Here is a 27,459-nt window from a genome sequence, read left to right on the forward strand (position 1 = left end):
GATTTCCTGCGTTTGTGCGGGAGCATGAGTCCCAGCCTAGGACATTGGTGCAGGAATTCCTCCTGGATCTGATGACCTGGCTTCCCTCAGAAGGTCAGAGGAGGGGATGCCCTACATTGGATAATGTCCAATTCCTTTCACAACTCCTCAGCACATGAGATGATTTCTCTCCGAATGTCTTTTCCCCCAAAAGTGGTGGGAGAGAGTCTCTGAATAGTTTTACGGCAGCCGTGGATTCTTGATGGGATGGGGGTGAAAAGATACCAGGGGTAGATAGGAATGCGGAATTGAGATTACAATCAGTCAGCCATCATTTTATTGAACGTGTAGGAAAGAACTGCAGATGCTGGTTTAAATCGAAGATAGACCTTTCTTCAGAGAAGGGTCTCAACCCGAAACATCGCCCATTCCTTCTCTCCAGAGATGCTGCCTGTCCCGCTGAGTTACTCCAGCATTTTGCGTCTATGCTATTGAATCTCACAGCATCCCAACTTTACTCTTGAAGCTAAAGACATCTGTTCCCAATGAGCCTCGGAGGGAATGACAGATAAAGAGATGAGTAGGTGCCAGGTGAAAGGCAAGTGGGAGTATGACTGGAACGCCACAGTTTAGCTCCACATTAGGACACTTCCTGGCTGCAAGGATGGGGCGGAGCTCTGAAAGTGTCACCAGCAGCCAGTGTTGCCATTTCCAATTACAGAAAAGAGTGAGAATTGAGCAAGTCAAAAATAAGCTCAAAGTTCCCCTATTTCAGTGTGAAAACACCAATACTATTGAGTTCTATTTCAAAATGTTCACTTTTCCGTCAGCTCTACTGGAGGAAGCACTGATTCCAATAGGTCCAAGCGCAACTCGTCATCTCCCCCAGAATCCCACAGGCACTCCACAACTCCATGCTGTGTGTCATTTCAGAAATTGGATGGGACAGGAGCCATTCACAGACAGATGAGGTAATAGGGATAAAGCAGCAATATTATATTATATAGAACAGCACAGCTCAGGCACAGACCATTTGGCCCACAATGTCTGTGCTGATCATGATGCCAAGACCATCTCTTATCTGCCTGCACATGATCCATATCTCCCCATTCCCTGCATATCCATGTACCTATCCAAAAGCCTCTTAAATGCCACTACCGTAAATGCGTCCCCCACCACCCCTGGCAATGCGTTCCAGGCACCCACCACCCTCTGTGTAAAACAACTTGCCCCATACATCTCCTTTTCTACCCAGCAACACTGTCGGTAGATTTACATTTCTGCAAACCACTGCCAGAGAATCAAATACTGGGCGTGGTTTGCTCAGGTCTTCCCTGGATCTTCTTGCTTTGAAGCTGCAGCATTCTCCTCGTGGTGAAGCTTGCCTTGCAGACCTTGAATGCTTCTCGTTTCTCACACAACCTGTGGGATGGTTCAGCACATCTACGCCCGACCATGTCCACATGCTCTTGACCATTTCCCTAATCTGCCTTTTCCCATGATAGTCAGTTCTGACCCTCATCAAATCAGAAGAGAGAGAGCTCTGTAACACCTGTACCTCTCCCGATTCGAACCCCCATCCCCCTGTCATCTGCATCCCTGTCGAGCTGACTCCATGAATGTCACTCGATCATCTGGCCAATAATGTTAATGGAGTCATTGAGTCACAGTAATACTGCACAGAAACTTATCCCGAGCCCTATAGTTTCAGATCCTCCTACCCTGGAAAAAAATATTGTGACCATCTACCATATCTATGCACTGCAAGGTTTTATAGACCTCTGTAAGGTCACCTCTTAGTCTCCATCGCTCCAGTGAAAACATTCCCAGCTGTGCAGTCAACTAACTTACGCCCTCCAATCCTGGCAACATAGTTGAGAATCTTTTCCACCCTCTAGTTAGAAGCAGGGAGATAGACCGAGGGAGTGGATTGGAGCATGAGAGTCGGGGACAGAGATATGGGGAGACGGTATTGTGGGGGAAGGGATAGGAAAGGAGAAGGTGGGAGGGAAGGCAGCTTGTGCTTGTTATCACTTGATGTCTGTGGCCAGGCTGTCTGTGTGTGGTTGGAATGTGTGAGGCAGTGGTGCCTGCGTCATTGTGTGTGTGCTCGCTCTGTGCAGAACATCCTGCACGACAGGAGACCATGTCAGCTCACGCGGCCTCTGTCTGCAGAGTGAAAAAGATTCATCCACAGCCAACGTCCATCTTCAGAGTGACGGAGTGGACACAAGTCTTAAACCTCCAGGATCTACCTCAATTAGAGAAGGGGCAAAAGATATGTTTTTCCAGTGAACTATTTAACTATTTTTGGACAACATTCCAGTATAAATTGCTTTTATTTATACTGTATCAGTCTCCCCAGAATGTCTATGAAGTAACTTGAAGTTGAAATGAAGCATTTACTTCCATATTGGAAAGATCATATTAATGTGGCCAGGAACCCCTAGTCAGACTTCCCTGCTCCTGGAGATCTGAACACCTACCTCCCTCTGTGTGAAGAACGTGCCCTCTAGTTTTAGACTCCCCTCTCCATACCCTGGATAAAAGACTGTGACTATCTATTGTTTCTATGCCCTGCAAGATTTTATGGACCTCTATAAGGTCACCTCTCAGTCTCCAACGCTCCAGTGAAAGCATTTGCAGCCTCTCAATACAGGCTCTCCTAATTCAAGCCCTCCAGTCCTGGCAATATGTTTGAGAATCATTTCTGTACCTTCTCGAGCTAGAGGGAGGGAAAGAGACTAGGAGTTGGTTTACTCCTGGAGATCTGAATTAAAAACAGAAATAGGCTGGAAATAGCAGGTCTGGCAGCAGTTGTGGAAATAAACCAGTTCAAATGATGTCCGCGGACTTGGAACACTAACTTTCCTTTCAATGATGTTGCCTGACATGCACCTGATGCATCCCATGCATTACCGATCTGATTTTGCTCCTGGAGCTGCTACATTCTGAATTCATTTTCATCACCTGTACGATGCTTGTCTCCACTGCTTCCTGGGACGAGCTTGTGTCTGAGCCAGGGCCTGGTTCCAGCTGAGCAGAGTCGGTCTTGAGGTGACAGCACGATGACCGGAGCCATGCAGAGTCGCTGGGAGGCAGAGAGGGCAGCTGCGAACATACAAACATAAAGCAGTAATATGCTCTTTAGTCATGGAGTCACATAAGAAACCAGTCCTTCGGCCCAACTCATCTGTGCTGACCACGATGCCCAATCTAAGCAATTTGCCCATGTTTGGCCCATATATATCCCTATAAAGCTTTGCTATCCATGCGCCTGTCCAAATGCCTTTTAAATTTTGTTATCGCCTCAACTACTTCCTCAGGCAGCTCGTGACCAAAAAGTCACCTCTCCATGTTTCCCAAAGATGTTGCCTGACCTGCAGCACATAGCGTCTTTTTTTTCTAAACTAACATGTGTAGTTCCTTGTTTCTGTACTCAGTTCCCAGACTGATGAAGGCCAGCATGCCAAAAGCTGCCTTCACCACTCTATCTACGTGTGACGCCACATTTAGAGAACGATGTATCTGTGCTCCTAGATCCCTTTGCTCTACAGCATTGCCTCGGCCCTACCATTCTCCATGGAAGGTTTGTTCTGGTTTGACTTCCCAAATTGCAACACCTTTAGTCACATGTTTCCACATCATTATTTCCAGGTTTGCTGCATTTAGAGTCTGTGATTGGAAGACAAACGAAGAGAAAGATACTGAGATTACAGGAATGGAAACGGACACAGAGAGAGATGTTCCAGGAGAGGATCATTCTCTGGTGAGAGAATCATGTGGGAAATCAATGAATTATTCATAAAATATGATGCTTTCCGATGTTAGGGCAGCACAGTGGTGCAGCAGTAGAGTGGCTGCCTTACAGAGCCAGAGACCCGGCATTGATCCTGACTACGGGTGCTGTCTGTACAGAGTTTTTTTGTTCTCTCAAACAGGCACTTCGGCCCATCGAGTTCGTGCCAACCAGCGATCCCCACACATTAACACTGTCCTACACACACGAGGGACAATTTACATTTACACCAAGCCAATTCACCTATAAACCTGTACGTCTTTGGAGTGTGGGAGGAAACCGAAGATCTCGGAGAAAACCCACACGGTCACAGGGAGAACGTACAAACTCCATACAGCCAAGCACCTGTAGTCGGGATCGAACCCGGGTCTCTGGCGCTTGCAGCGCTGTGAAGTAGCAACCCTGCTGCTGAGCCACCGTGCCGCCCCGTTAGCGGACGGGGACCTCTGGTTGGCGCGGACTCGGTGAGCCGAAGGGCCTGTTTCCGTTCTGTATCTCTAAACTAAGTGAAGGAAAGGGTAATTTGTTGGATTATTGTGCTTGGACTGAGTCATAGTGTACAGAAACGAATAATGTCAGAGAATGGGCAGGTGACACTGTGAATGGGACAGATTTTACTTTGACAAGATGAATTAACCATACAGATGTTATCATGCGTTCTCTCTTTGCCAATCGGCAACTTGATTGTGAATCTGCAGCTTTCCCTATAATAAGTAATTCTGCTCCTTGTTCTCGAGATGAGAATAAACTGCACACATTACTTCACTCTGATCTTCCACTCCTTCATTCCGCATGGTTTTTGGGGATTTGAGGGAGTGCCAAGCTGATCTCTACTTGAGGGGCAGGTTGCTCTACAGATATCTACTCATTTCATGGACTTCCGCGCACTTTCTGCTGCTGAACGGAGGAACAAATGGCACGGTGCTCATCAGCGCTTTGGCAACGCTGCAGCGCAGTTGGCTCCATTGCTTTGAGTATGAGTGGCTGTCAAGCACCATGGGGCGAACCGTGGGTCTAATGCAGCACATGTTTCGGATTTGGGCCAAGACGGGCATTTGGCTGCAGGTCACCAGGGAGGTGGCTTTCTGAAACGAGTCCTTTTCAACAGCAGCATGATCCGATAGTGACCTGAACATTTCCTGTTTCCTTACGGGCTTCTTGGTGACCACACGTTTTGGCTGGGAAGGCTGTTTCAGAAGCATTAGCGAAATCTTGTCATCTTTCATAGGTTTCGAAGCTGCACCCCGATTGCAGCCGTTGTAGATTAGAACAAACTGTCTTTGTGACTCAAGCGGCAAATTCAATAAACCCTCAGTGGTCTTTTTGAATATCTCAATGACTAAATCTAAAAATCAAGAGAGGAAAAAGTTTGACTTACAACTTGTTTTTTTGATTATGCCTTGTATCATTTGCAACAGTTCATTGGTTTTGCTTGATCCCACCACTGTAACAATGTAAATGAGGGCCATCTTACCGAGAGTTTCGTACACTAACGGAGGTATGAGTGTTCTCAGAACAGTACAGTGCCTCTGTAGGGATGGGTTGGCATTCATCTCCAATAACCAGACCTGCAAACAGATCAGACACGTAGCCGGTTTAGTTTAGAGATACAGCATTGGAACAGGCCCTTCAGCTTCCCGAGTCCACACTGATCTTTAATCACCCGTTCATACTAGTTTTAATGTTACCCACTTTCTTATCCACTTTCTACACCATAGGGGCAATTTTACAGATGCCAATTTACTTGCAAACCTGCATGTCTTTGGAATGCGGGAGGAGAACGAAGCACTTGGAGGAAATCCATGCGGTCACAGGCAGAACGTGCAAACTCCACACAGACAGCAGGATCAAACCGAAGTTCTCTGTAACATTGGGAATGAAGAATCTGACGCTGTGATGCTCTACCATCTGCGTCACTGTGCTGCCAATAGTAAACCACCCGCGGGCTCGCCTTTCAGTCACCGCAGGACAGGTAAACTATGTGCTGTGAATAGGAACAAGGTCAGACCACAGGTGGAAATGGCTGACTTTCTGGCTGCAAAGCTGAAGGTGAAGAGATTCAGCAAAAGCTTGCTATGGATGATCCCACAAATGGGATATTTCCCTGGCAGTTAGAATGGCTTGAGGCTTTGTGCTTCAACTTCTATGAAAAATAAATCACAAATAGAAACTATGGACATTTGAAGAAGGGTCTTGACCCACATCACCTGCTGAGTTAATGCAGCACTTTGTGTCTTTATGTGTATTAACCAGCAACTGCAGTTTTTTACCTCTATCATATTATGGACACGTCCCCTGCTTTATGAAGTTGCTGAGTGGAGACCAGATCCACTGGGTTGTGGGTTGTGAAGAGCCTGGCTTTGTACAGTAGCCCCACCATGCATATCTGAACAGCGCTCAATAAGGAGCAGCGCGCTCTGTACACAGGCCTCTTGGGAGAAACCATGTCCCGCAGGAGAATCTCCTCCTTCAGTCAGTCATAGGCCAACACTGGGCACCCCGACCCAGGAGGCTGCCCTCTGACCCTTCCTCAGGCTTCCACCACCCCCTTTAGCAGACATCTGGACAGATCTATGGGCAGGAAGGGCTATGGGTAAGTGCAGGCAAATGGGACTACCCCAGTATGCCAATTGCGTTGGCTTGGGCATGATGGACTGAAGGGCATGTTTCTGTGCAGTACTCTACGACTCCATGACTCTCACCTACGAACCTCCAACACTCCGAGGCTGTGGTCCCTGATCACGCGACCCAGCCCTTGCTGATTAACTGGCAAGGCTGCTGTATTAATAACAGAACTAGATCTCCTCAGCTGAGTCCCCACCTCCTCCCCAACTTCACCATTGATCATTGGGAGCTGCCTCTTGTCCCAAGCATCTGCCTTTCTGTTCATCAACATTGTCCCCACCTCCTCGTCCTTCTCTCCAGATCCTCTCCCAAGCACCCAAGCAACCCCCTTGTTTTTAGTCAGGCTGCCTCTCTCAGGAGCTCTCTGCCTGGTTCTCGCCCAACATTCTCCGCACGGGAAGGATAGGTTGTCCTTTGTGTAGGTACCCACCTTTGGGTTCCCTTGTGTCCTTTGTGTTCACAGTGCATTGAGTTGGATAGCACAGAAACCGACCCTTCGGCCCACAACTTTCATGTCGATCACTTTTTCCGTCTACACCCATCCCGAGTAACTGCATTTGAACCACATCCTTCTATGCTGTGCCTATTTAATGTCTGTCCACACACTACTTAAATACAATGATTGTATCAGAGCTGTGAGGGGAAGTGGTGGAGGCAGGAACTGTAACTACGTTTCAAAGGCATCCGGACAAGTCTAGTCTCGAGATACAGTGTGGAGACATGCCCTTCGGCCCACCGAGTCCGCGCAACCCAACGATCACCAATACACTGGTTCTATCTCACAACCTTGGAACAATTTGCAGAAGTCAATTAACCTACAAACCTGCACGTCTTTGGAATGTGGGAGGAAACCGGAGCAGTCAGAGAAAACCCACATGGTCACAGCGAGAACGTACAAACTCCGTACAGACAGCACCCATAATCAGGATTGAACCCGGGTCTCTGGCTGTCAGGCAGCAGCTCTACCGCTGCGCCACTGTGCCCCCCCTTATTTAAGAGTCTCGAATGAGCAGGGTAGAGAGGGATGTGGAATTAATGCAGGCAAGTGGGGTTAGTTTTGATGGGCACAGTGGTCAAGCATGGTAGCCAACATGAGCATAGCAAGATCCCACAAACAATTGAATGACTGAATCACACCTGGTGATGGAATAGCTGATTGGATCTCTGGCTCTCAAGTTGAGGGAGGCTTTTGTTTAAATTATCAACTGCTGGAACACACAATGGCAAAACATGGGCTTGAACTTCCAGAGTGAACCCTGGCTTAATTGAGCCCTGAGAGTTAAACTTGGAACTATATCCCTCTGTCTCAGACTGAGTAATGTTTGGGTAATTGTTTGCAATGCGGCTTTTCTTATAGGCAACAACAATCGAATGTAAGAATCTTCAAGTCCCTGTTGTTCTCTGAGGATAGGCATTCTGTATCTTCACCGTTGAATAACATTTCCAATGAATGCATTGAAGCAAAATCCAAAATGGAAGAGAATGAGAATTATAATCACCTTGAAGTTGTGATCAATAATAAAATCACAGCCCATGAGGTCAAAGAAGCCCAGTTTGGATTCCAGTTTGTTCTTGGCACTATTTAAGCAAAATGCCATGATCTCTTGCATTTGCTTCTGTTGGAAAAGGTTAAAGTTCTCAGTCACATTTTAAAATAAATGTTAATAAATGGACACCCCTGATATTTCCCAACACAGACATCCCCTTGCCCTCCCAATCCCTCCCTCCTCTCCCTATCCCCCCCTCCCTTGTCTTCTCCATCTCTCCATCCTTTCTCCTCCCCATCCCTCCCTCCCTTGTCCTCCCCATCTCCCCCTCTCTCCATAATGTAGGCCTGAGGGGCCTTTTTTTCAACGGAGGGTGGTGGGCATATGGAACGAGCTGCCAGAGGAGGTAGTTGAGGCAGGTACTATAACAGCATTTACAGGCATTTGGACAGGTACATGGATAGGGAAGATTTAGAGGGATATAGGCAGGTAAGACTAGCGTAGACGAGGCATCTTGGTCTGCATGAGTAAGTTGGGCCGAAGGACCTGTATACGTCAAGTCAAGTCAAGTCAAGTCAATTTTATTTGTATAGCACATTTAAAAACAACCCACGTTGACCAAAGTGCTGTATATCTGATTAGGTACTAAGGAAAAAAATGAAACATGCTGTCTGACAGATCAGCCATGATTGCATGGCAGAGTATGCTTGATGGGCCGAATGGCATGATTCTCCTATCACTTCTGGCCTTATGACCTTATAACTACATTCTGCACTCTGTATCTTTCCCTTTATCCACTGTACTTGGGAGTATTTATGGATAGTACATCTGATCTGTTGGGAGAGCATACAAACCTATGCTTCTCAATGTACCTTGGTAACTTTTTTTCACAAAATGCTGGGGTAACTCAGCAGGGCAGGCAGCATCTCAGGAGAGAAGGAATGGGTGACGTTTCAGACTGAAGAAGGGTCTCGACCCGAAACGTCACCCATTCCTTCTCTCCTGAGATGCTGCCTGACCTGCTGAGTTACTCCAGCATTTTGTGAAATAAATACCTTCGATTTGTACCAGCATCTGCAGTTATTTTCTTACAGTACCTTGGTAGCTTGGTAACTTGGTAATACTGTACTTGCAACTATAATAAACTTAAAATCTAAAGCCTAAACCTAAGTCCTGATGACAACCACAATACACTCACTGCAAAGACAGTGAACACCCAGTCCTTGGGGAGTCGTTTTGCTTTCATGTACTTCTCATTGATGTAGTCGTTTAGGTGTTCCATGGACCAGATTGTGTCCTCCTTCATCTCACTGTACCTGGGGTTCTTTCGTTGGATGAACTGTAGGTGGGAAAGGTCAGAGGTGTAGTTAACAGACTGTGACGGTGAGGCAGAGTAGCTTTCTGAACCTGATGTCAACCTCAAGAGGATGAACATCTGACACCCATGTTCGGTTTGGGAGCAGGGAGACTGGGATCACTGAGTTCAGGGCATCCCAGCATTGACCCACTAGTTCCCGACCTCCCCAGGAGTCTGGGCCTAGTAAAGCATTTGTCTGTCCCAAACCTGGAATTGTTTTGAAATAGAAACAAGGGGAGCAAGCAGCAATCTTCGTGGCTCCTGGAGGAACTGCTTATTTCAAGCTTTTCAAACAAACCAACAAAACAACCCAGGGTCTTGTTCTTTGGCAGTGAAGAGGAAATATAGAGAATCAGCCCAGGGTTTAGGGGGATATGGTCCAAACGTGGGCAGGTGGGACTAATGTAGATGGGGCATCTTTGGTCAGCATGGGCAAGTTGGGCTGAAGGGCCTGTTTTCCATGCTGCATGACTCTATGACTCTATCTCACTGGGGTCTCCAAACTGTGGGTCGAATGGGGCTTGTCTGTGCCACTTTGGGGGTGGGTGGGAGGTGGCTTACCCATTTGCCCGAGGTTCTTGATGCCAGACTCCCAACCAGGCTGGCCCTCTGGTCGCCACCTCTGATGCGAGACTGGGGAGAGACCTGATCACCCTGGTGACACTTCCCGTCGAGTTTCGGGGAGAGGAATGAGACCGCTCTCGACCCACGTTCAATTCACCTGATTTGTTAAATGACTTGTCAGATCATCAGAAGAGGGATTGTAGACGTTGCACGTTGACTTGGCGTAACCATGGTGAAAGAAGGCCATGTAAGGCGAGGTGCAGGCGATGAGGAAGTAGGAGCGGACGTCAAACTTCCTGCCATCCAGCAGCAGGGGCCGAGCGATGTATCTGATTGAGTGAAACGTACAGGCATCTAATTGGGTTCATTCCCTGTGTTTCTAACATGACAACTCTGCCACCTTGAATCAATCCTGCTTTCCTGAGGCAGAAATAGATGCCATTTTCTGTGGAGACTACGTGCTCAACGCTGCCCTGAGAACTGTACCTCAAGGGGTTGCAAGGGCCACGTTATATCAGGGCAGTGGCAATAGGAAGTGGAGGAGACCATTTGGCCCCTCAAGCTTCATTCTATAAAATCAAGAGTCGTCTTTAACCTCAGCTCCACCTTTTCTGCACTGAACCCATATCCCCCGATTTCCAATGTCCAAAAGTTATCCATCTCTGTCTGGGTAAAGAATTTCCTTCTAATTCTGCCCTGAATTTGAGTCTACGAACCCTCACCCTCCTTGCTTTCAGACCTCCTGGCTACGGTAAAACCATCCCTGCATCTACTTTGACAAGTTCCTTAAGAATTTGTTTCAGTATAATCACTTATTCTTTTGAACTCTGTATGGTACAGTCCCAGATTGTCTAATCTCTCCTCATATAACAAGTCCTTCCTCCCTGGGGGTGGGAAAAAAACTGGTAACTGATAGGTGGATACAGGTGCAGGTAGGGGAGAGTGGGAGGGGGAAGATTGCACATGGGTGAAGTGAGTGGCAAATGCTAGAGGTGAAAAGGAGACAAAAGGACATTAGATAATGAAAGAAGAGTAAAATATGTAAAGCCAGAGGAAGGGATGGAGGTGGAGGAGGATGGGGATGGGAGGGGAGGAACGAGGGGATAAAAGGGAATTTGTCAATGCAACGTACAGCCTTTGCTGTTCCATCTCTGAGACCAGGAGCATCCTGCCAGCATCAGTGTGTGAGGGCAAGTGAAGAGCTTAGATTGTTAACTTTCCAGTATCATTGGAAAGAGGCAGGATGAGAGGTGATAGAGGGGCGGTGATGGTGGGGAGGGTGAGGCATGAGTATTGAGGGATGGGAGGTGAAGGGTAAGAGGTAAGGGATGGGGGGGGGGGGGGGTGGGGAGGGATGGGGAATTGAGGGATGGAAGGGTGGGGTTAAAGAAGTGAGGGATGAGGATTGAGGGATGGGGTTGAGATGGGGGGTGGATAGGGGATTGAGGGAGAGAGGTTGTCAGATGGGTGGTGACGGTGAGTGAGGGCTGGAAGTTGAGGGATGGGAGGTGAAGGGTAGAGTGGTGAGGGATGGGGAGAGTAACGATGAAGGATGGAGGGAGAGTGACGGGGTGAGGGATGGGGGGTTGAGGGACAGAGGGTGAGGGATGGAAGGTCAGGGATGGGAGGTGAGAGATGGAAGAATGAAGGATGGGGAAACTGACGAAGGGTGGGAGAAGGTGAGAGACGGGTAGAGGGATGGAGGGTTAAGGGAGGATGAGGAACGGGTTTGAGGGACAGGGTGAGGTATCGGAGGTGAGAGGGTGAGGCAATGAGATCTCAAGTTGAATGGAATTGAAGGTTGCTACAGGAGGTCATGGTTCAGAGAATATGTGTGGATGGAAGGTTTAGAAACGTCATCGTTGAGTCATTGGTGTTGCCCTTTTGTTACCTCTGCACCACTCTGTGGAAGATGGAATTGTACTGAGCCGGCTTTGTCAATGGGTTGTCCTCCATATTCTCCAGCTTTGCACGCAGCACATTCACGTCACTCCGGCACCTCAGGAGGAAGATTCCTCGACCCTCTTGTAAGTTGGAAGGTTTACAAATCCAAATCTGCCCGTCTGTGAGAAAGGATGAGAAGCAGAAACAAAACTGTGCAACCAGGGGCGACATGTCTATGGACGACCCCAGTTCTGGTCGAGACTGACTTTTCCTAAAGAATCCCGGCACGGCTTGGCCAAATACAGGCACTGACCCTGGCACGCTGGGTCACTGGAGGCGATGGGAGAACGGCTATGGGATGGGAGACAAATGACTTTGCTCTCTTGCCTCACGTTTACAAAAGCCAAAGTGATCAGAACAAGCTGATCACTAGAAAGGACAAAGAGAAGATACTTAACAGATGTGCAACAAGGGGACATAGATGATGGAAACTTGTTCTAATGCAGAAGGCATAGATGCTGTCGGCATTCAACTTCCAGACGCGCTCTTAGAAACAACATTTGCTCAGTCTCTGCCAACACTCAGACCAGGGCATTAACCTCTGACAATCAAAAGGTGATGCTCCATAGAAGGGCTGAGGTAGACGTTCGCTGATGTATGATGAGAGCGGGCAGGAGGCGGGTGTTGTTGTTAGGGTCACAGGTTAGTAGGACATTTGATGTTAGATAAATCAGGAAGGAGCTGGTAACATTGTCCACGTTCCAGAAGCCCACCATCAGGTTAATGCACAAGTGGGAATGCACAGAACTAATGAGAATGACTCTATGACTTTAACCAAAGTCTAGATTCGGCACTCTGTTTATGTTCATTTTGCTATTCTTCCATTGCACTGGTGGTCATTTAGCTGCAGATTGGGTTCCATCAATGTATCTTCCATACATGGTGGCACAGCATCAGAGTTGTTGCCTTACAGCGCCAGAGACCCAGGATCAATGACCGTAATTCTATTAGTTTCAATGGTAAAAGATTGGACTGGTCCTCAAGTTGAAGTCTTAAATTGTGTCATGGCTAATTTCAAAAGCGTCAGGTACTTGCAAAGGTTGATTTGCAAGGGCCAGCTGGCACTTGAGATAGGAGACAGCATGTTTCTGGCCCAGAACTCTGCCTATCTTATTTTTGAAAGCCTTCCACATGCTAGCTAACTCTGTACCTGCAGGGTGGAGGGTAAGGCGGGCAGGATGAGGGAATCCTGGCTAACAAAGGATGTTGATGGACACAAAATGCTGGAGCAACTCAGTGGGTCAGGCAGCGTCTCTAGAGAACATGGAAAGGTATTATGTTTTGGGTAGGGACCCTTCAGTCTGTAGATGGGTCCTGACCTGAAACGTCACCTATTCATGTTCTCCACAGATGCTGCCTGACCCGGTGAGTGACTCCAGCATTTTGTGTCTTTCTTTGGTAACCCAACATCCGCAGTTCCTTGTTATTCAGGGTGTGGTTCAACCACACATTACCCTTTGTTGGCCTGTGTTTTATTTAAATCTATTGCTAGATGGCTGTATTCTGACTTAGGAATTGTTCAAGTTTTGAACATTTCTTCAGAATGGAGCTCTTTTCTAACCTGGGCTGGACCTGTATATATAAATAATTTGGAGGAGAATGTAGGGGGACGATTAATATGTTTGCAGATGCCACCAAAATTGGTGGTATTGTGGAAAGTGAAGTAATCTCAGTTCACAACAGGATATAGATCAACTGGCAAGGGAAGGGGATATGAATTTTAACTCGTAAATGTGAAGTTATGCCTTGTGCAAGAGCAGGGCCCTGGGAACTGTGTTGATCAGAGAGATCATGGCATACAAATACATTGTTCCCATGAAAGTAGTTGAAGGTAGACAAGGCAGTGAAGAAGGAAAGGGTGGAATAATCAGAATATTAAACATGGGAGAACATTTTGGGAGGAAGAAAGAGTTTACCTTTGAAGACATCAAAAAACGCCTGGCGCTCACTTTTCACATCCAAGCGGTAAGACGCAGGGAAAAACTCGTCCAATCTGATGACCTTACTGGGGGATAGAAGAACAGAGTCAGCCCCAGTGCCTAGATAGCCACATCAGACAGAAAGCCTCCAGAACGCTGGGGGTGGGATTACGTCGTGAGGAACAGCACTTAATCCCCAGTACAATAAATTACTCCACAATGTTGAGTTCTTCTGAGGTGATGATGAAAAGATTTGATGAAAGCAGAGTGATTGACATGGTTCACATGGACTTTTGCAAGGCTTTTGATTAGGTACCGCATGGTAGGCTTCAGCAGAATAGTGCAGCACAGTGCTGTGTGTTGGTGAAACGTGAAGTGTGTTGGTGAACTGGATCCAAAGTTGGCTTAATTATTGGAAACAGTGGGTAATGGGGAAGGGTTGTTTCTCTAATGGGAAAACTGGAAAAAATAAAAATGTGATGTATACATCACACGCAGCTTTACCATATTGTTGCATGTATACATCACAATAGTATTCCACAGGAATCGATGCAGGGAGCTTTTTTAGTGGTGATTTATATACACTTATATAACTTGGATGAGAATCCAAGAGGAAAAAAGACAAAGTGCTGGAGTAACTCAGCAGGTCAGGCAGCATCTCCAGAGAACATGGAGAGGTGACCTTTTGGGTTGGGACTCTTCTTCAGACTGGGTGGGGAAGGGTCCCAACCTGAAACATTATCTCTCTATGTTCTCCAGAGATATTGCCTGACTGTCTGAGTTACTCCAGCACTCTGTGTCTTTTTTATAAACCAGCATCTGCAGTTCCTTGTATCTACATCTGGGAATGTGGGGGTTATGATTAATAAATTTGCAAACAACATGAAAATTGGTTGAGTCATAGATAGTGAAAAAGATTGTCTGATGAAACAGGAGACATAAATCAGCTCGAAAGATGGATAGAGTGATGGCAGATTAGATTGAATTCAGATAAGGGTAAGGTTATGCACTTTGGTTGTGCACTCTATGCACCACTACTTGACTTAAGTAATGATGCATAGAGTAAATGGCAGGGATCTGAGGAGCACCATGTATAGAAGACCTTGGGGTGCAAGTCCATAGTCCTCTCAAAGGGCCAAACAGATGGATAATGTAGTGAAGAAGACATCTGCTATGCTTGCTGTCATAGACTGGGGCATTAAGTATGAGTCACAGTGTCATGTTGAATGCTGGCACTGGGCCTGTACTCGCTGGAGTTTAGAAAAATGAGGGGGGACCTCATTGAAACTTACAGAATGGTGAAAGGCTTGGATGGAGTAGATGTGGAGAGGATGTTTCCACAAGTGGGATAGTCTAGGACTGGAGGTCATAGCCTCAGAATTAAAGATGTTCGTTTAGGAAGGAAATGAGGAGAAATTTCTTTAGTCAGAGGGTGGTGAATCTTTGGAATTTTTTGCCAGAAGATTGTGGAGGCCAAGTCAGTGGATATTTTTAAGGCAGAGATAGATAGATTCTTGATTAGTACAGGTGTCAGAGGTTATGGGGAGAGGGCAGCAGAAAGGGGTTTGGAGGGATAGATAGATCAGCCATGATTGAATGGCGGAGTAGATTTGATAGGTCGAATTGCCTAATTCTACTCCTATCCCTTTTGATCTTATGACATGACTTTATGTAGCAGTTGTTCAAAGCATTAGTTCGGACACACTTGGTGTGTTGTTTTGCTGATTGGGATACAAACCAACGAAAAATAATACTCACTGTGAATACTTTTGAGTGCCTTTTGAATACTTAATGACTATTCTCTCGTACTCCTTGAGGGAAGTGCAGAGACCTCCTTTGGTGGTCAGAATCCTGTTGTTTGGGATCTGGTTTAAGAGCTGTTTGCCTGTCAGAATGAGAGAACCCAACGGAAAAGAATGTGAGCAGGAAGACTGTTGGAGTGTACACGGGCCCAGAACTCACTGACATTACTTCAGCAGTTCATGAAAAATCTCAGATGTTTGGTTCATTAAACTCCCCCCTTTCTTTCTCGTTCCAATCTTATGTCCTTATTTGCTCCCTATACTTTTTCTGCGTTTGGTGCTCGTTGGAACACTTGTGAGTGAATAATCATATCATATCATATATATACAGCCGGAAACAGGCCTTTTCGGCCCACCAAGTCCGTGCCGCCCAGCGATCCCCGCACATTAACACTATCCTACACCCACTAGGGACAATTTTTACATTTTACCCAGCCAATTAACCTACATACCTGTACGTCTTTGGAGTGTGGGAGGAAACCGAAGATCTCGGAGAAAACCCACGCAGGTCACGGGGAGAACGTACAAACTCCTTACAGTGCAGCACCCGTAGTCAGGATCGAACCTGAGTCTCCGGCGCTGCATTCACTGTAAAGCAGCAACTCTACCGCTGCGCTACCGTGCCGCCGAGATAATGTCGAGATGCCGAGATTCGCCAGTATCACAGTATCACAGTTTATATTTCACTTTCCACCGGTGATGGTCATCACAGTATTCACAGCAGCAAACACTCAAGGAACTAGGAGCGAGACTTGGCCCCACAAACCTGCCATTTAATGTGATCATGGCTGATCTATGCTGGCTCCAACTCCCCTTTGTGTGTTTCCCCAAGACACTCAGTTCCCCGATCTTTCTAAAACTTCTCCATTTTAAATGATACTAGGGGACATGACTGCTCTGGATATAGAAGGGATCACGAAATGCTGGAGTCACTCAGCAGGTCAGGCAGCATCTAGGAGAGAGGGAATGGGTGACGTTTCGGGTCGAGACCCTTCTTCAGACTGAAGAAGGGTCTCGACCCGAAACGTCACCCATTCCCTCTCTCCTAGATGCTGCCTGACCTGCTGCGTTACTCCAGCATTTTGTGATACCTTCTATTTGTACCAGCCTCTGCAGTTATTTTCCTACACAACTTGCCGCTGTGGAAATAGATATCACTATCTGCCCTTTCTATGACCTTCACAATTTTATCTTTAGCCTTATCATATCATATCATATCATATATATACAGCCGGAAACAGGCCTTTTCGGCCCACCAAGTCCGTGCCGCCCAGCGATCCCCGCACATTAACACTATCCTACACCCACTAGGGACAATTTTTACATTTACCCAGCCAATTAACCTACATACCTGTACGTCTTTGGAGTGTGGGAGGAAACCGAAGATCTCGGAGAAAACCCACGCAGGTCACGGGGAGAACGTACAAACTCCTTACAGTACAGCACCCGTAGTCAGGATCAAACCTGAGTCTCCGGCGCTGCATTCGCTGTAAAGCAGCAACTCTACCGCTGCGCTACCGTGCCGCCCCTTCTCCGCTCCATGGAAAGAAAAGCCTATCTAGTCTCTCCTCATATCTGTGATCCTCCGTAGTTGGTGTTATGGATAGTGCGAAGGATGTCTAAGACTGCAGCAGGATAGAGATCGGATGGAATTGGGTGGAGTGTTAGCAGATGATATTTAATCCCAACAAGTGCAAGAGAAATCAGGGTTAGACAGTGAATGGGAAGGTGCTAAGGAAAGTTGATGAACAGAGAAGCCAAGAGATCTAGTGCATAGTTCCTTGAAATGCTAAAAGGGCCATACACAAATTACAACCGTTAAGTTCAAGTTTGCATACCCAAAGAAGATAAAGCTTCATTTTTAACCAAAGTCACTGAGTCAATGAAATATGAGAGTTTTCAAATAGAAATTATAAATTTGGGGGTAATTTTAATAATAAATTGCACAGACGATCCATTAGGTGTTGTGAGTTTTTGACTTTAGTTTAATTGTGTCTATGTAATCTTTGATAAATATGGTATTATGATAATCTGCTACACTCCTAAATCTACTTTCATCCCTCTCCAGTCCAGTTAGTGCCTCGTCTCCACTAGCTCTTGAGCTGTGCTGGCTGATTCTATTCTTACCTGCGCGGAAGTTTAGGTAGTTGATAGGCATTTTGTACTCTGACCATTTGAGAAAGTAGTCGCCCCGGTTATTGTCGAAGATTCTCTTCCAACCCTTGAACTCGCAGTAGTGGGCAACGCTGCATCAAAGAGAGACAGCTGGACTTTCATCCGGACTTTCATGAGACAAACACAACTTACCCCATACAGAATCAAAGGCAGTGTCTAGCTTCCACTCCCAGACTCTGCAAACCTTCTTCTAATGTCTCAATCACATTTTCCATGTCAGCATGGATGAGATTCTATAACCTCTTGGGAAAAAAAACTGGGATTGTCAGAGATATCCCAGATCATCCCAGATCTTGCTTGGTCATCACTGATCATTCCATTGTTATTCCTCTGCCCATTTCCATACTGACCTTTCTGCACTTGGCCTCCTCCATTGCCAGAGTGAGGCCATACAAAACTGGAGAAACAGCACCTCATATTCTGCCTGGGTCGCTTACAACCCAATGTTATGAACAATAAATTCTCCAATTTCAAGTAATAGCCCCCTACACCTCGTCTAACCTGGTATGCACCCATCTCTCCCACTATCTCCTACCCCCTCAGTCATCCTTCCCCTTTCCCCTCCGTATGCTCATCTCCTGTCCTCTAGCCCCATATCTCCTTTGATGTTCTTTCCCCTACCACCCTTTCCCCTCTCTCTGGCTTGACATTTCAGTTCTCTTCTCACCTTATCCGACACTCTTTTGTCTCCATTTCACCTGTGGCCTTTGTCACTTACTCCATCCATCTGCAAATGAACACCCCCCAAACCTGTATCCACCTGTCAATTGCCAGGATTTGCTTGAAGTATCCTAGGGATACTTGGGACTCCATCTTAAATGGGCATGAATCATCAGGCAATGAGGTTGTGTGAGTTTTGGCTGTGTCAACACCCTGCATCTGCCCTGTCTTGATGGTATCTTTGCATGATCATCAAACGCACATAGTACCCTCTGTCCTTTCATCTAAATCGTCGATAAAATTACCCTTTATCTCCCTTTGCTGTTTTCTGCTCTTTAACTAATTATCCATCAATGTCAAGGTGTTACCCTGAATACCTTAGAGCGCAGGGGAATGATCCTTGGAGCGCAGGAGGATCAATGGTGATCTTACAGAGGTGTATAAAATCATGAGAGGAATAGATTGGGTAGATGCACAGAGTCTCTTGCTCAGAGTAGGCGAATTGAGGACCAGAGGACATGGGTTCAAGGTGAAGGGGAAAAGATTTAATAGGAATCTGAGGGTTATCTTTTTCACACAAAGGGTGGTGGGGGTATGGAACAATGTACCAGAGGAGGTAGTGGAGGCAGGGACTATCCCAACATTTAAGAAACAGTTAGACAGGTACATGGATAGGACAGGTTTGGAGGGATACAGGCCAAACTGGGGCAGGTGGGACTAGTGTAGCTGGGACATGTTTGTCGGAGTGGAGTTGCGCCGAAGGGCCTGTTTTCACACTGTATCACATTATGACTCTATGACCAGATGCCTCTGGTATTGACTGGCCTCTGGAAATCGGACAACACTACTTTTTCCATATCCCTTGATAATTATATTGTGATTTTCACAATGTACTTGCAAAGTAACAGATTGCAGCATTTTCCTGACTACACACGTCAGGATAACTGACCTGTGGTTCCCTTTTTCCACCTCTCGGACCTTCTTTTGAAAAGGGCATTATATTTGGGATTTTCCAATCTGCCTGGACGCTTCCTGGGAATTTTGGAAGATCAGAACCTTCTGCATTCCCTCTCCCTGCAACCAGTGCCATGCCCCAAGGTTGCAGGTCCTGGGATCTGAGCATTAGCATTCAGAGGCATAGAGCTGTACAGCAGGGAAACAGGCCATTTGGCCCACCTTGTCCATGCCAATCAAGCGGGCATATTGGGCTAAAAGTTCTATTTGGCACGTTGCCCTCTAAATCCTTCTTATCCACATATCTGTCCACGTGCCTTTTAGAAGCTGCTAGTTTGGTCTCAGTAACTTGATGTACGTACATATCTGCTCCATTTGAACCTCCGGCGTAATAGAACGGCCCGTATTCCTTGAAGTCCTCTAGTCTCCGGTGCCTGTAGGTCTTGAAACCAGCGCAGTCTGTTGGTTTGTGGTCAGTGATGCTGGATGTTGTGTGGGAGCTCTCAGTGTGTTGAACTGTGGTTGGTGTCGGTGGGGTGCAGCAGTTCCAAGGCAAACAAGAGAGAAGTGTTAGCCATGATTATCAGGAACCAAACCCTCCCAGAAATTCCAACCACCTCCCCCCCCCCCCCCACCCCTCCACCCTCCTCATTCTCTATTCTTCTAACATTGGGACTTTAATCTGTACTGGGAGTCATCAGGTGGGGCAACAGTTCACAATAAAAGCAGCAGCCATCCACGATTCAAACAGATCACCTGTAAACTAAAGGTAGGCACAAAATGCTGGAGTAACTCAGCGGGACAGGCAGCATCCCCGGAGAGAAGGAATGGGTGACGTTTCGGGTCGAGAACCCTTCTTCAGACTAAACTAAACCTGGAGGAAGCAATTGGTTTCAGACAAATGCAAAACAAGCAGAACTAATGGGCTGGAAGATGCAGGCTAATGTCATCAGTCCGGTTACAATTCATTGATCTACCCCTCCCTGCAGGAGGCAGCGTCGGTGTAAATGGGGATGACCCAAATATGCGGTCAGAACTGTGACAATGGTCTCCTGATCTTTGCTCTGATGTTCGATTCCACGTTAGGATTCAAATCTCCCGTATTCCCAGTGCGTACTTTGGGAATCTCGGTCCCAGATTCGGCGAGAGCAAGATAAAGTCCAGTAAAGTCTGTTTAAAGATAGTCTCCGGGCCTCTAATGAGATAGCTCGCAGCTCAGGACTATTCTCTAGTAGTTGTTAGAATGGTTCAGTTGGCCATGAACAGCTGGGAAGAAATTGTCCCTGAATCTGGAGGTGTGCATTTTCACATTTTTGTACCTCTTGCCTGAAAGGAGAGGGGAGAAGTGGGAGTGACCATGGTGAGACAATTTTGCTAAGTGTTTTGAATGATTTATTTACAGTTTTTATTTCTTTTAAAACCATTGATCAAATTTTAGTTGGTTTTACATATTGCAAGCATTATGTGGAGACTTTGGCAGGTGTTTTGTGCTTAATCCCGATGACAGCATTGCATCCCAGGGGGGCAGCCAGCAGGCATGGACGGCTTCACCACTGTTGGTCGAATGTGTTGATGGAATGGGCCGTTGGAGGTCCTACAACAGCCTGTGGATCGATTGGATCGGGTGCTGCCAGAGAACCCACAGAGGCCGAGCGCGTGGATCGGTCATTGCCCGCAGCGGCAGGGAGTGGCGGAGTAGCGGTGGAGAACATCGACAACATTGCCAGGCCAGGCCCACCCCTGAAACACAGAACCAGAGCCGCCAACAGAACAACAGGCCTTTAAGGCCAAGGTAAGACCCTACACCTTTTTGAATCTTGAAACTTGATGGCACCAGAAACGTAGTGACTCTTGTGTACTGTCTTGATGTAATCGATTATCTTTTCACTTTTGTACACATCTATGATGGTGCTTATGTATAGTAAGATTGAGTTGCATGCAAAAATTAAATTTTAGTGTACCTAGGTGCATGTCACAATAACTTAATGCATTAGATGCAGGAATTACCAGCAAGTCAATGATGCAATGTTTCTGTACCCTGCAATAACCACTGCCTCTCTAGCCCATTTATCGGTAATAACGTCCAGGAACTTCAGTGGAGGCTTGGGGAAGGAACATGGGAACTGAGGCAAAGCAAACAATGGCAAGAGCAAGTTAATCAACAACAAACAAGAGGCCAGATTTGGAGGAGCACGTGTTTTCATGGGTTTGGAAGGTTTGGCAGAAACAGGCTGGTGACATGGAGGGGTCAAAAAAATGAGATCAATGGGATCTGTGTGTGGGTTAGCAAACACAATAGGGGTGGGGGTGGGAGGGACGGGGACATGAGGAATTTCATGTAAACTCAGATATAATGGCAGATGTTTGCGTGGCTACAAAGCTGGAAGATGGGAATGGCCGGGGCAATGTTAGATTTAGCCTTGCGCACGATCTCCTCTTACATGACGACACCAGGTGGCATCAGTGGCAATGGCACATCACTCCCGATGGTCTCAATGTCTCTTACGCACCTTTTAAAGGGGAGAACAGTGACACACCTACATGAGCCTCCACAACTACTGATGAACCTGTTTTCTCAGTCTCTGCGGCCGATGTCAGAATAACCTTTAACAGGGTGAATCCATGCAAAGCCTCTGGCCCAGATAGCATATCTAGCCAATGCCAAAGACCTGTGTGGACCAACCGGCTGGAGCATTTAAGGACATCTTCCAGCTCTTGCTTCTGCGGTCTGTTTCCACATGGTTCAAAAAGACATCTATCGTACTATGGGTGATTCTACCCAAGAGTGACCTACCTCAATGACTATCTCCTGGTAGCACTTATATCCACTTATTGAAATGGTTTGAATGAATGATCCTCATCAGGGATCCCCAAGGAAAAGCCCATGCCCTCTTTTCATTGCTACTATTGGGCAAGAGAAACAGAAGCCTGAGGACGCACACCACCATGTTTAGGAACAGTACTTCATACAACTATCAGGCTCTTGAACCAACCTGCACAACCCTAATCCTACCTCAACAATGGAAAACTACCGATCACCTCTTGCACGACCGTGGACTTGTTTTCTAATAGTGTTTTTCCCTAATGCCTTGTTTTTGCAGTCTTTTTCCATTTCACTGCCTTGTACAGTATTATGTATGATTTATGTTTGTCTAAAGAATAGGTGACGTTTCGGGTCGGAACCCTTCTTAAGACCGTCACCTATACCTTTTCTCCAGAGATGCTGCCTGACCCGCTGAGTTACCCCAGCATTTTGTGTCTATCTTCATTGTAAGCCAATATCTGCAGTTCCTCCCTACACATTAGTATTTGTCTGTTGTTTGGGTCTATGTGCCTGGGATGTTGCTGCAAGCAAGATGTTCATGTGTTTGTACATCTGTACTTGTTCTGATGACAATAAACCGACTTGACTTGACTGGTTGCAAGTTCATTTGTATTCTGCCCATTTCCTCCTCAGGCTGTGAGTATGGTTGTTGCAGGAGGACAGGTCTTTGTGAAGTGGGCACCAGATTCTGCAGAAGGATCATTAAGGCAGCACTAGCGGTGCAGCTGGTAGAGCTGCTGCCCCACAGCACAAGAGACCAGGCTTTAATTCTGACTGTGTGGAGTTTGCACGTTCTCCCTGTGACCGCGTGGGTTTCCTCCCAGTGCTCTGGTTTCTTCCCACATCCCAAAAATGCGTGGGTTTCAAGGGTAATTGGCCTGTGTAAATTACCCCTAGTCTGTAGGGAGTGGATGCAAAAGGGGGATAACAGAGAACTAGTGTGCGAATGGCTGATCAATGGTCGGTGTGGACTCATGTTAACAAGCTGTATCTCTCAGCCCACTCGTGACTAGACCGAGTGTAACAGCAGAGATGAAAAGGCCCCCCTTAGTGTTCTCTCCCCTCTTTCTCCATCTTATACTGTAAATGCTTTAATACTCAGTTTGGTTTCACCAGGACTTTCATTTCCAGACATCATCACAACCTGGGACCAAAGAGCTAAGCTTCAAGAGTTGGGTGAGAATAACTAGATTTCACATCAAGGCAGCATTTACAAATAAAATCATTTCCAAGCTCTGAGGCCCACTGACAAGCATCCTGTGTCCATTCCTAATATTCCCAGGGAAGATTGTGGTGAGTTGCAGTTCTCTCGTGAAGATGCTCCACAGCTCCGTGGGAACAGAGATTGAGGATTCAGGTCTACGAATGATGAAGGGAAGTTGATGCATTTTCAAACCCAGAGGGTGTGTGGACTAGAGGGGAATCTGCAAGTGATGGTGTTCCTGTTTCTCTTGTCCCCTTTGGTGGGAGAGATTTGAGTTTGTGAGGAAGGATTGTAAATCTGAAGTTTGCTGTTGTGCATTTTGCTTAGTGGAGCCACTGGCAAGTTCGGGTGGAACTAACCCCATTGTTCTTTGTTGAGCTCAGAATCCCCAAACCTGATGTTAGAAGCCTCTACATCTGGGGCCAACAGCTATAAATGAGCACAGGTAGGCAACTTTGTCGGAATTGACATGTTGGGCTTGGGGGTCTATTTCCGAGCTGTTTGACTATGAATTTGGGTTAGTTTAGTTGAGAGATACATCCCTTTGGCCCATCAACCAGCAATCGCCCATACACTAGTTCTATCCTAAACACTAGGGACAATTTACATAAGTCAATTAACCTATAAACCTGGTCGTCTTTGGAATGTGGGAGGAAACCGAGGCACCCGGAGAAAACCCACGCGGTCACAGAAAGGGTGTGCAAACTCCACACAGACAGCATCTGTAGTCAGGATTGAACCCGGGTCTCTGACGCTGTAAGGCAGCAACTTTGCCGCTGCATCACTGTGCAATGAGTGGAGGCTTCAAGTAGAACATTGCACCCGTGAGAAATTCAGGGTCCACTTCTGGGACCCTCGTTAAATTCACTCAGCAGGTTCCTGCCAGAATCAGGCATGACTTTGTTCCCTCTTAGACTGGGCACAGGGCAACAAGAAAGCATTGCCAAATAGATGGAAGATGATCCATCCCTCAAGCCTGATTTTGGTTCAATAGGATCAGGAGCATTTCACCCAGCATCAATAATTCCAGCTTCCAAAATACTCTCGTCTAACAACAATCCAACAATCTCAGCTGACACTTTCCATTGACTGAAGAGTTCTCTTTCCCACTGTCTTCTGAGAGGAGTTGCCTTTTTGTACTCCCCCACCAGAGGGAGCAGTTTCTTCCCATCACACAAAATGCTCCATCATTTTAAAAGTCTTAATTGTATCCACGTCTAACCTCTGCAGCTGAGGGAAACAATCCATTCCACGAGACCTCTCCACCACAGCACCAGATTCCATCTCCACAGCATTTCTCTAACCATGAGACACTCAACAGTAGGGTCATCAAACAAAGTTTGATACTGAGCAACAAATAGATTTTCTGAAGAAAGGCCTCGACTAGGGGTGCCAACTATCTCACTCCCAAATACGGGACAAGGTGACGTCACCGCCCCGCGCCCCACATGACCTCACCCAGCCAACGGCCACGTGCTCCCGGTCCACCAATGGCGGCCGGGAGGCGGGTTGCTATGCAACGTCCGGTAGGTGGCGCCTGGGCCTCTGGACCTAGACTGTCTGGAACTAAAATGTCGGAAACCTAGAGTGTCGGGACCTCAACTGTCGGGACCTACAGCATCGGGGCCTACAATGTCAGGGCCTACAGTGTCCGGCCCTTCAGTGCCCCCCGGGCCTAATACGAGACAAGGGCGGTCCCATACGGGACAAACCAATTTAGCCCAAAATACGGGATGTCCCGGTTAATACGGGACAGTTGGCAACCCTAGTCTCGACCCGTCACCCATTCCTTCTCTCCAGAGATGCTGCCTGTCCCGTTGAATTACTCCAGCTTTTTGTGTCTATCTTTGGTTTAAACCAGCATTTGCAGTTCCTTCTTACACAAAGAGATGTTCTGGAGCAGAATATAAGGTGAGATGGTGGCGATTTAAAGAGGATTAGAGGGAGACTGAGGTGACGAATCAGGCAGAGCCATAAGGAGTAAATGATGGGACCCTAGGGATTATTGGACTGTGGAACCTTGGGTTACAAATCCAGAGACCCCTGTGAATGGCAACAGGCTGTGAAGGAGGCATATGGAACGTTTGCCATCATTACCACAGAATACAAGAGCTAAGATAGAGACAAGATGCTGGAGTAACTTGAAGAAGGGTCTCGACCCGAAACATCGACCCGAAACATCACCTATTCCTTTTCTCCAGAGATGCTGCCTGACTCGCTGAGTTTAGTTTAGTTTAGTTTAGAGAACAGCACGGAAACAGGCCCTTCGGCCCACCGAGTCCACGCCATCCAGTGATCCCTGCATGCTAACGCTATCTTACACACACTCGGGACAATTGACAATTTTACCAATTTTACCAAGCCAATTAGTCTACAAACTTGTACGTCTTTGGAGTGTGGGAGGAAACCAGAGCACCTGGAGAAAACCCACGCAGGTCTTGGGGAGAACATACAAACTCTGTACAGACAGCACCCGTAGTCAGGATCGAACCCGGGTCTCTGGCGCTGTAAGCCAGCAACTCTACCACTGGGCTACTGTGCCGCCCTACTTACTCCAGCATTTTGTGTCTATCTTTGGATTAAGCCAGTAACTGCATCAGCAGGTCCTCCCTACACAAGCGCCAGGAGGCATTTTACAACGATGGCTGGCTGGGGGAACGGTATGTACTTCTGCTCAACAGACTATGCAAAGATGTGACTGCTCTGGAGAGTGTGCAGATCAGATTCACCGCCATGTTGCCTGGATTGGTACATTTCAGTTTCAAGGAGAGGCCAATTAGGCTGGGTTTGTTTGGAGGAGGTTGAGGGGTGACGCGATAGATGATTACAAAGTTATAGAAACATAGAAAGTAGGTGCAGGAGTAAGCCATTCGGCCCTTTGAGCAGGCACCGCTATTCAATATGATCATGGCTGATCATCCAGAACCAGTACCCTGTTCCTGCTTTTTCCCCATATTCCTTGATTCCGTTATCCCTGAGTTATATCTAACTCTCTCTGATGAGGGTACAGATTGGTTAGAAGTAAGAATCTTTTTCCGATATTGGGATTTTCTAAAAGAAGAGGGACCAGGTATGAGAGGTAGATGAATTGCAGGGGATCTGAGGGGGTGTTTTCATACACAGAGACTAGTTGACATTTTGAATGTTCTGCCTGATGGGGTGGTGAACGCAAGGACACTCACTACACTTCAAAGCTTCTAGACAAGTACTTGGACTCCCAAGGAATAGAGGGCTCTGGACCAAATGTGGGTAAATGGTACTCGTATAGGTAAGCACAATGGTTGGTATGGACATGGTTTTTCTATGTTCTGAATGGTTCATGGTGGAAAGGTTTATGGAGGAGAACTTAATGGAGGAGGGGTTAATGGAGGGTTGCCTTACTTTCAGCTCAGAAACCTGTGGAGATGAGATAGCAGCTGCAGACTCCTGGCATGAGTGAGTAACATCAGTGACTCAAGCATCAGGGCTGCACGGTTGTGCAGCGGTAGAGTTGCTGCCTTACAGTGTTAGAGACCCGGGTTTGATCCTGACGACTGGTGCTGTCTGTACGGAGTTTGTATGTCTTCCCCGTGGCTTTTCTCCGGGAAGCTCCGGTTTCCTCCCACACTCCAAAGGTTTGTAGGCTAATTGGCTTGGTAGAAATGTAAAATATTGTCCCTAGGACAGGTAGGATAGTGTTAGTGTGCGGGGATTGCTGGTTGGCGCGGACTTGGTGGGCCGAAGGGCCTGTTTCTGCGCTGTATCTCTAAACTAAAACTAAACCACGTAAACCCTGTAATAATGGAAGTGACTCGGCGAGGAAAAGGTGAAGGATGGCACACACTCTGCACTGCCAGGGAAGATCTGGGCTTGTGTGTGACCAAGTTACAGTGCCAGAGCCTGGAGATGTAGGTCATGAAGCAGGCCCTTCAGCCCATCCAAACGATGCTGCCCACCAAGCACCCACTGACAGTAGTGCTGCTCTGGGTGCCGAGGGTGGAAGGATCCCACTGGCACTGACTTAGGGGGAGACCAGGTTCCTGGTACACTCGCTAACTGGCACCAACCTGATGATCTTTGGCGCTCCTTGACATTGGGGAGGAGCAGTAGACTGCGAAAGAAGTGGTTCCGGAATTCTCCAGAGTTGGAATAGTAATTTGTATCTGGAGTCAAAGCCATGGCATCAT

General features: G+C 47.0%; 1 protein-coding gene across 1 annotated transcript; it reads right to left on the minus strand.

The window, feature by feature from the left end:
- Positions 1 to 4,629: 4,629 nt before the first annotated feature.
- Positions 4,630 to 27,451, minus strand: LOC144607908 (protein polyglycylase TTLL10-like). Its single transcript, XM_078425036.1, has 13 exons — positions 27,320 to 27,451; positions 26,675 to 26,719; positions 23,653 to 23,722; positions 19,628 to 19,781; positions 17,604 to 17,722; positions 15,442 to 15,559; positions 13,672 to 13,760; positions 11,703 to 11,874; positions 9,969 to 10,140; positions 9,089 to 9,229; positions 7,903 to 8,019; positions 5,253 to 5,346; positions 4,630 to 5,123 (listed from the first exon to the last, which is right to left on the minus strand). The coding sequence occupies exons 1-13, from the start codon at positions 27,449 to 27,451 to the stop codon at positions 4,630 to 4,632; spliced, it is 1,917 nt and encodes a 638-aa protein (XP_078281162.1).
- Between the last annotated feature and the right edge of the window lie 8 nt (positions 27,452 to 27,459).

Source organism: Rhinoraja longicauda, chromosome 30 (assembly GCF_053455715.1).
Source record: "Rhinoraja longicauda isolate Sanriku21f chromosome 30, sRhiLon1.1, whole genome shotgun sequence".
Lineage (NCBI taxonomy): Eukaryota > Metazoa > Chordata > Chondrichthyes > Rajiformes > Arhynchobatidae > Rhinoraja > Rhinoraja longicauda.

Coding starts and splice junctions, on each gene's coding strand:
- LOC144607908 (XM_078425036.1), bottom strand. CDS start 27,451: ATGGCTTTGACTCCAGATACAAATTACTATTCCAACTCTGGAGAATTC. Junction 23,723..26,674: donor CACAGGTTTCTGAGCTGAAA/GTAAGGCAACCC, acceptor GCTCATTTATAG/CTGTTGGCCCCAGATGTAGA. Junction 13,761..15,441: donor TATTCAAAAGGCACTCAAAA/GTATTCACAGTG, acceptor TCTATCCCCCAG/TAAGGTCATCAGATTGGACG.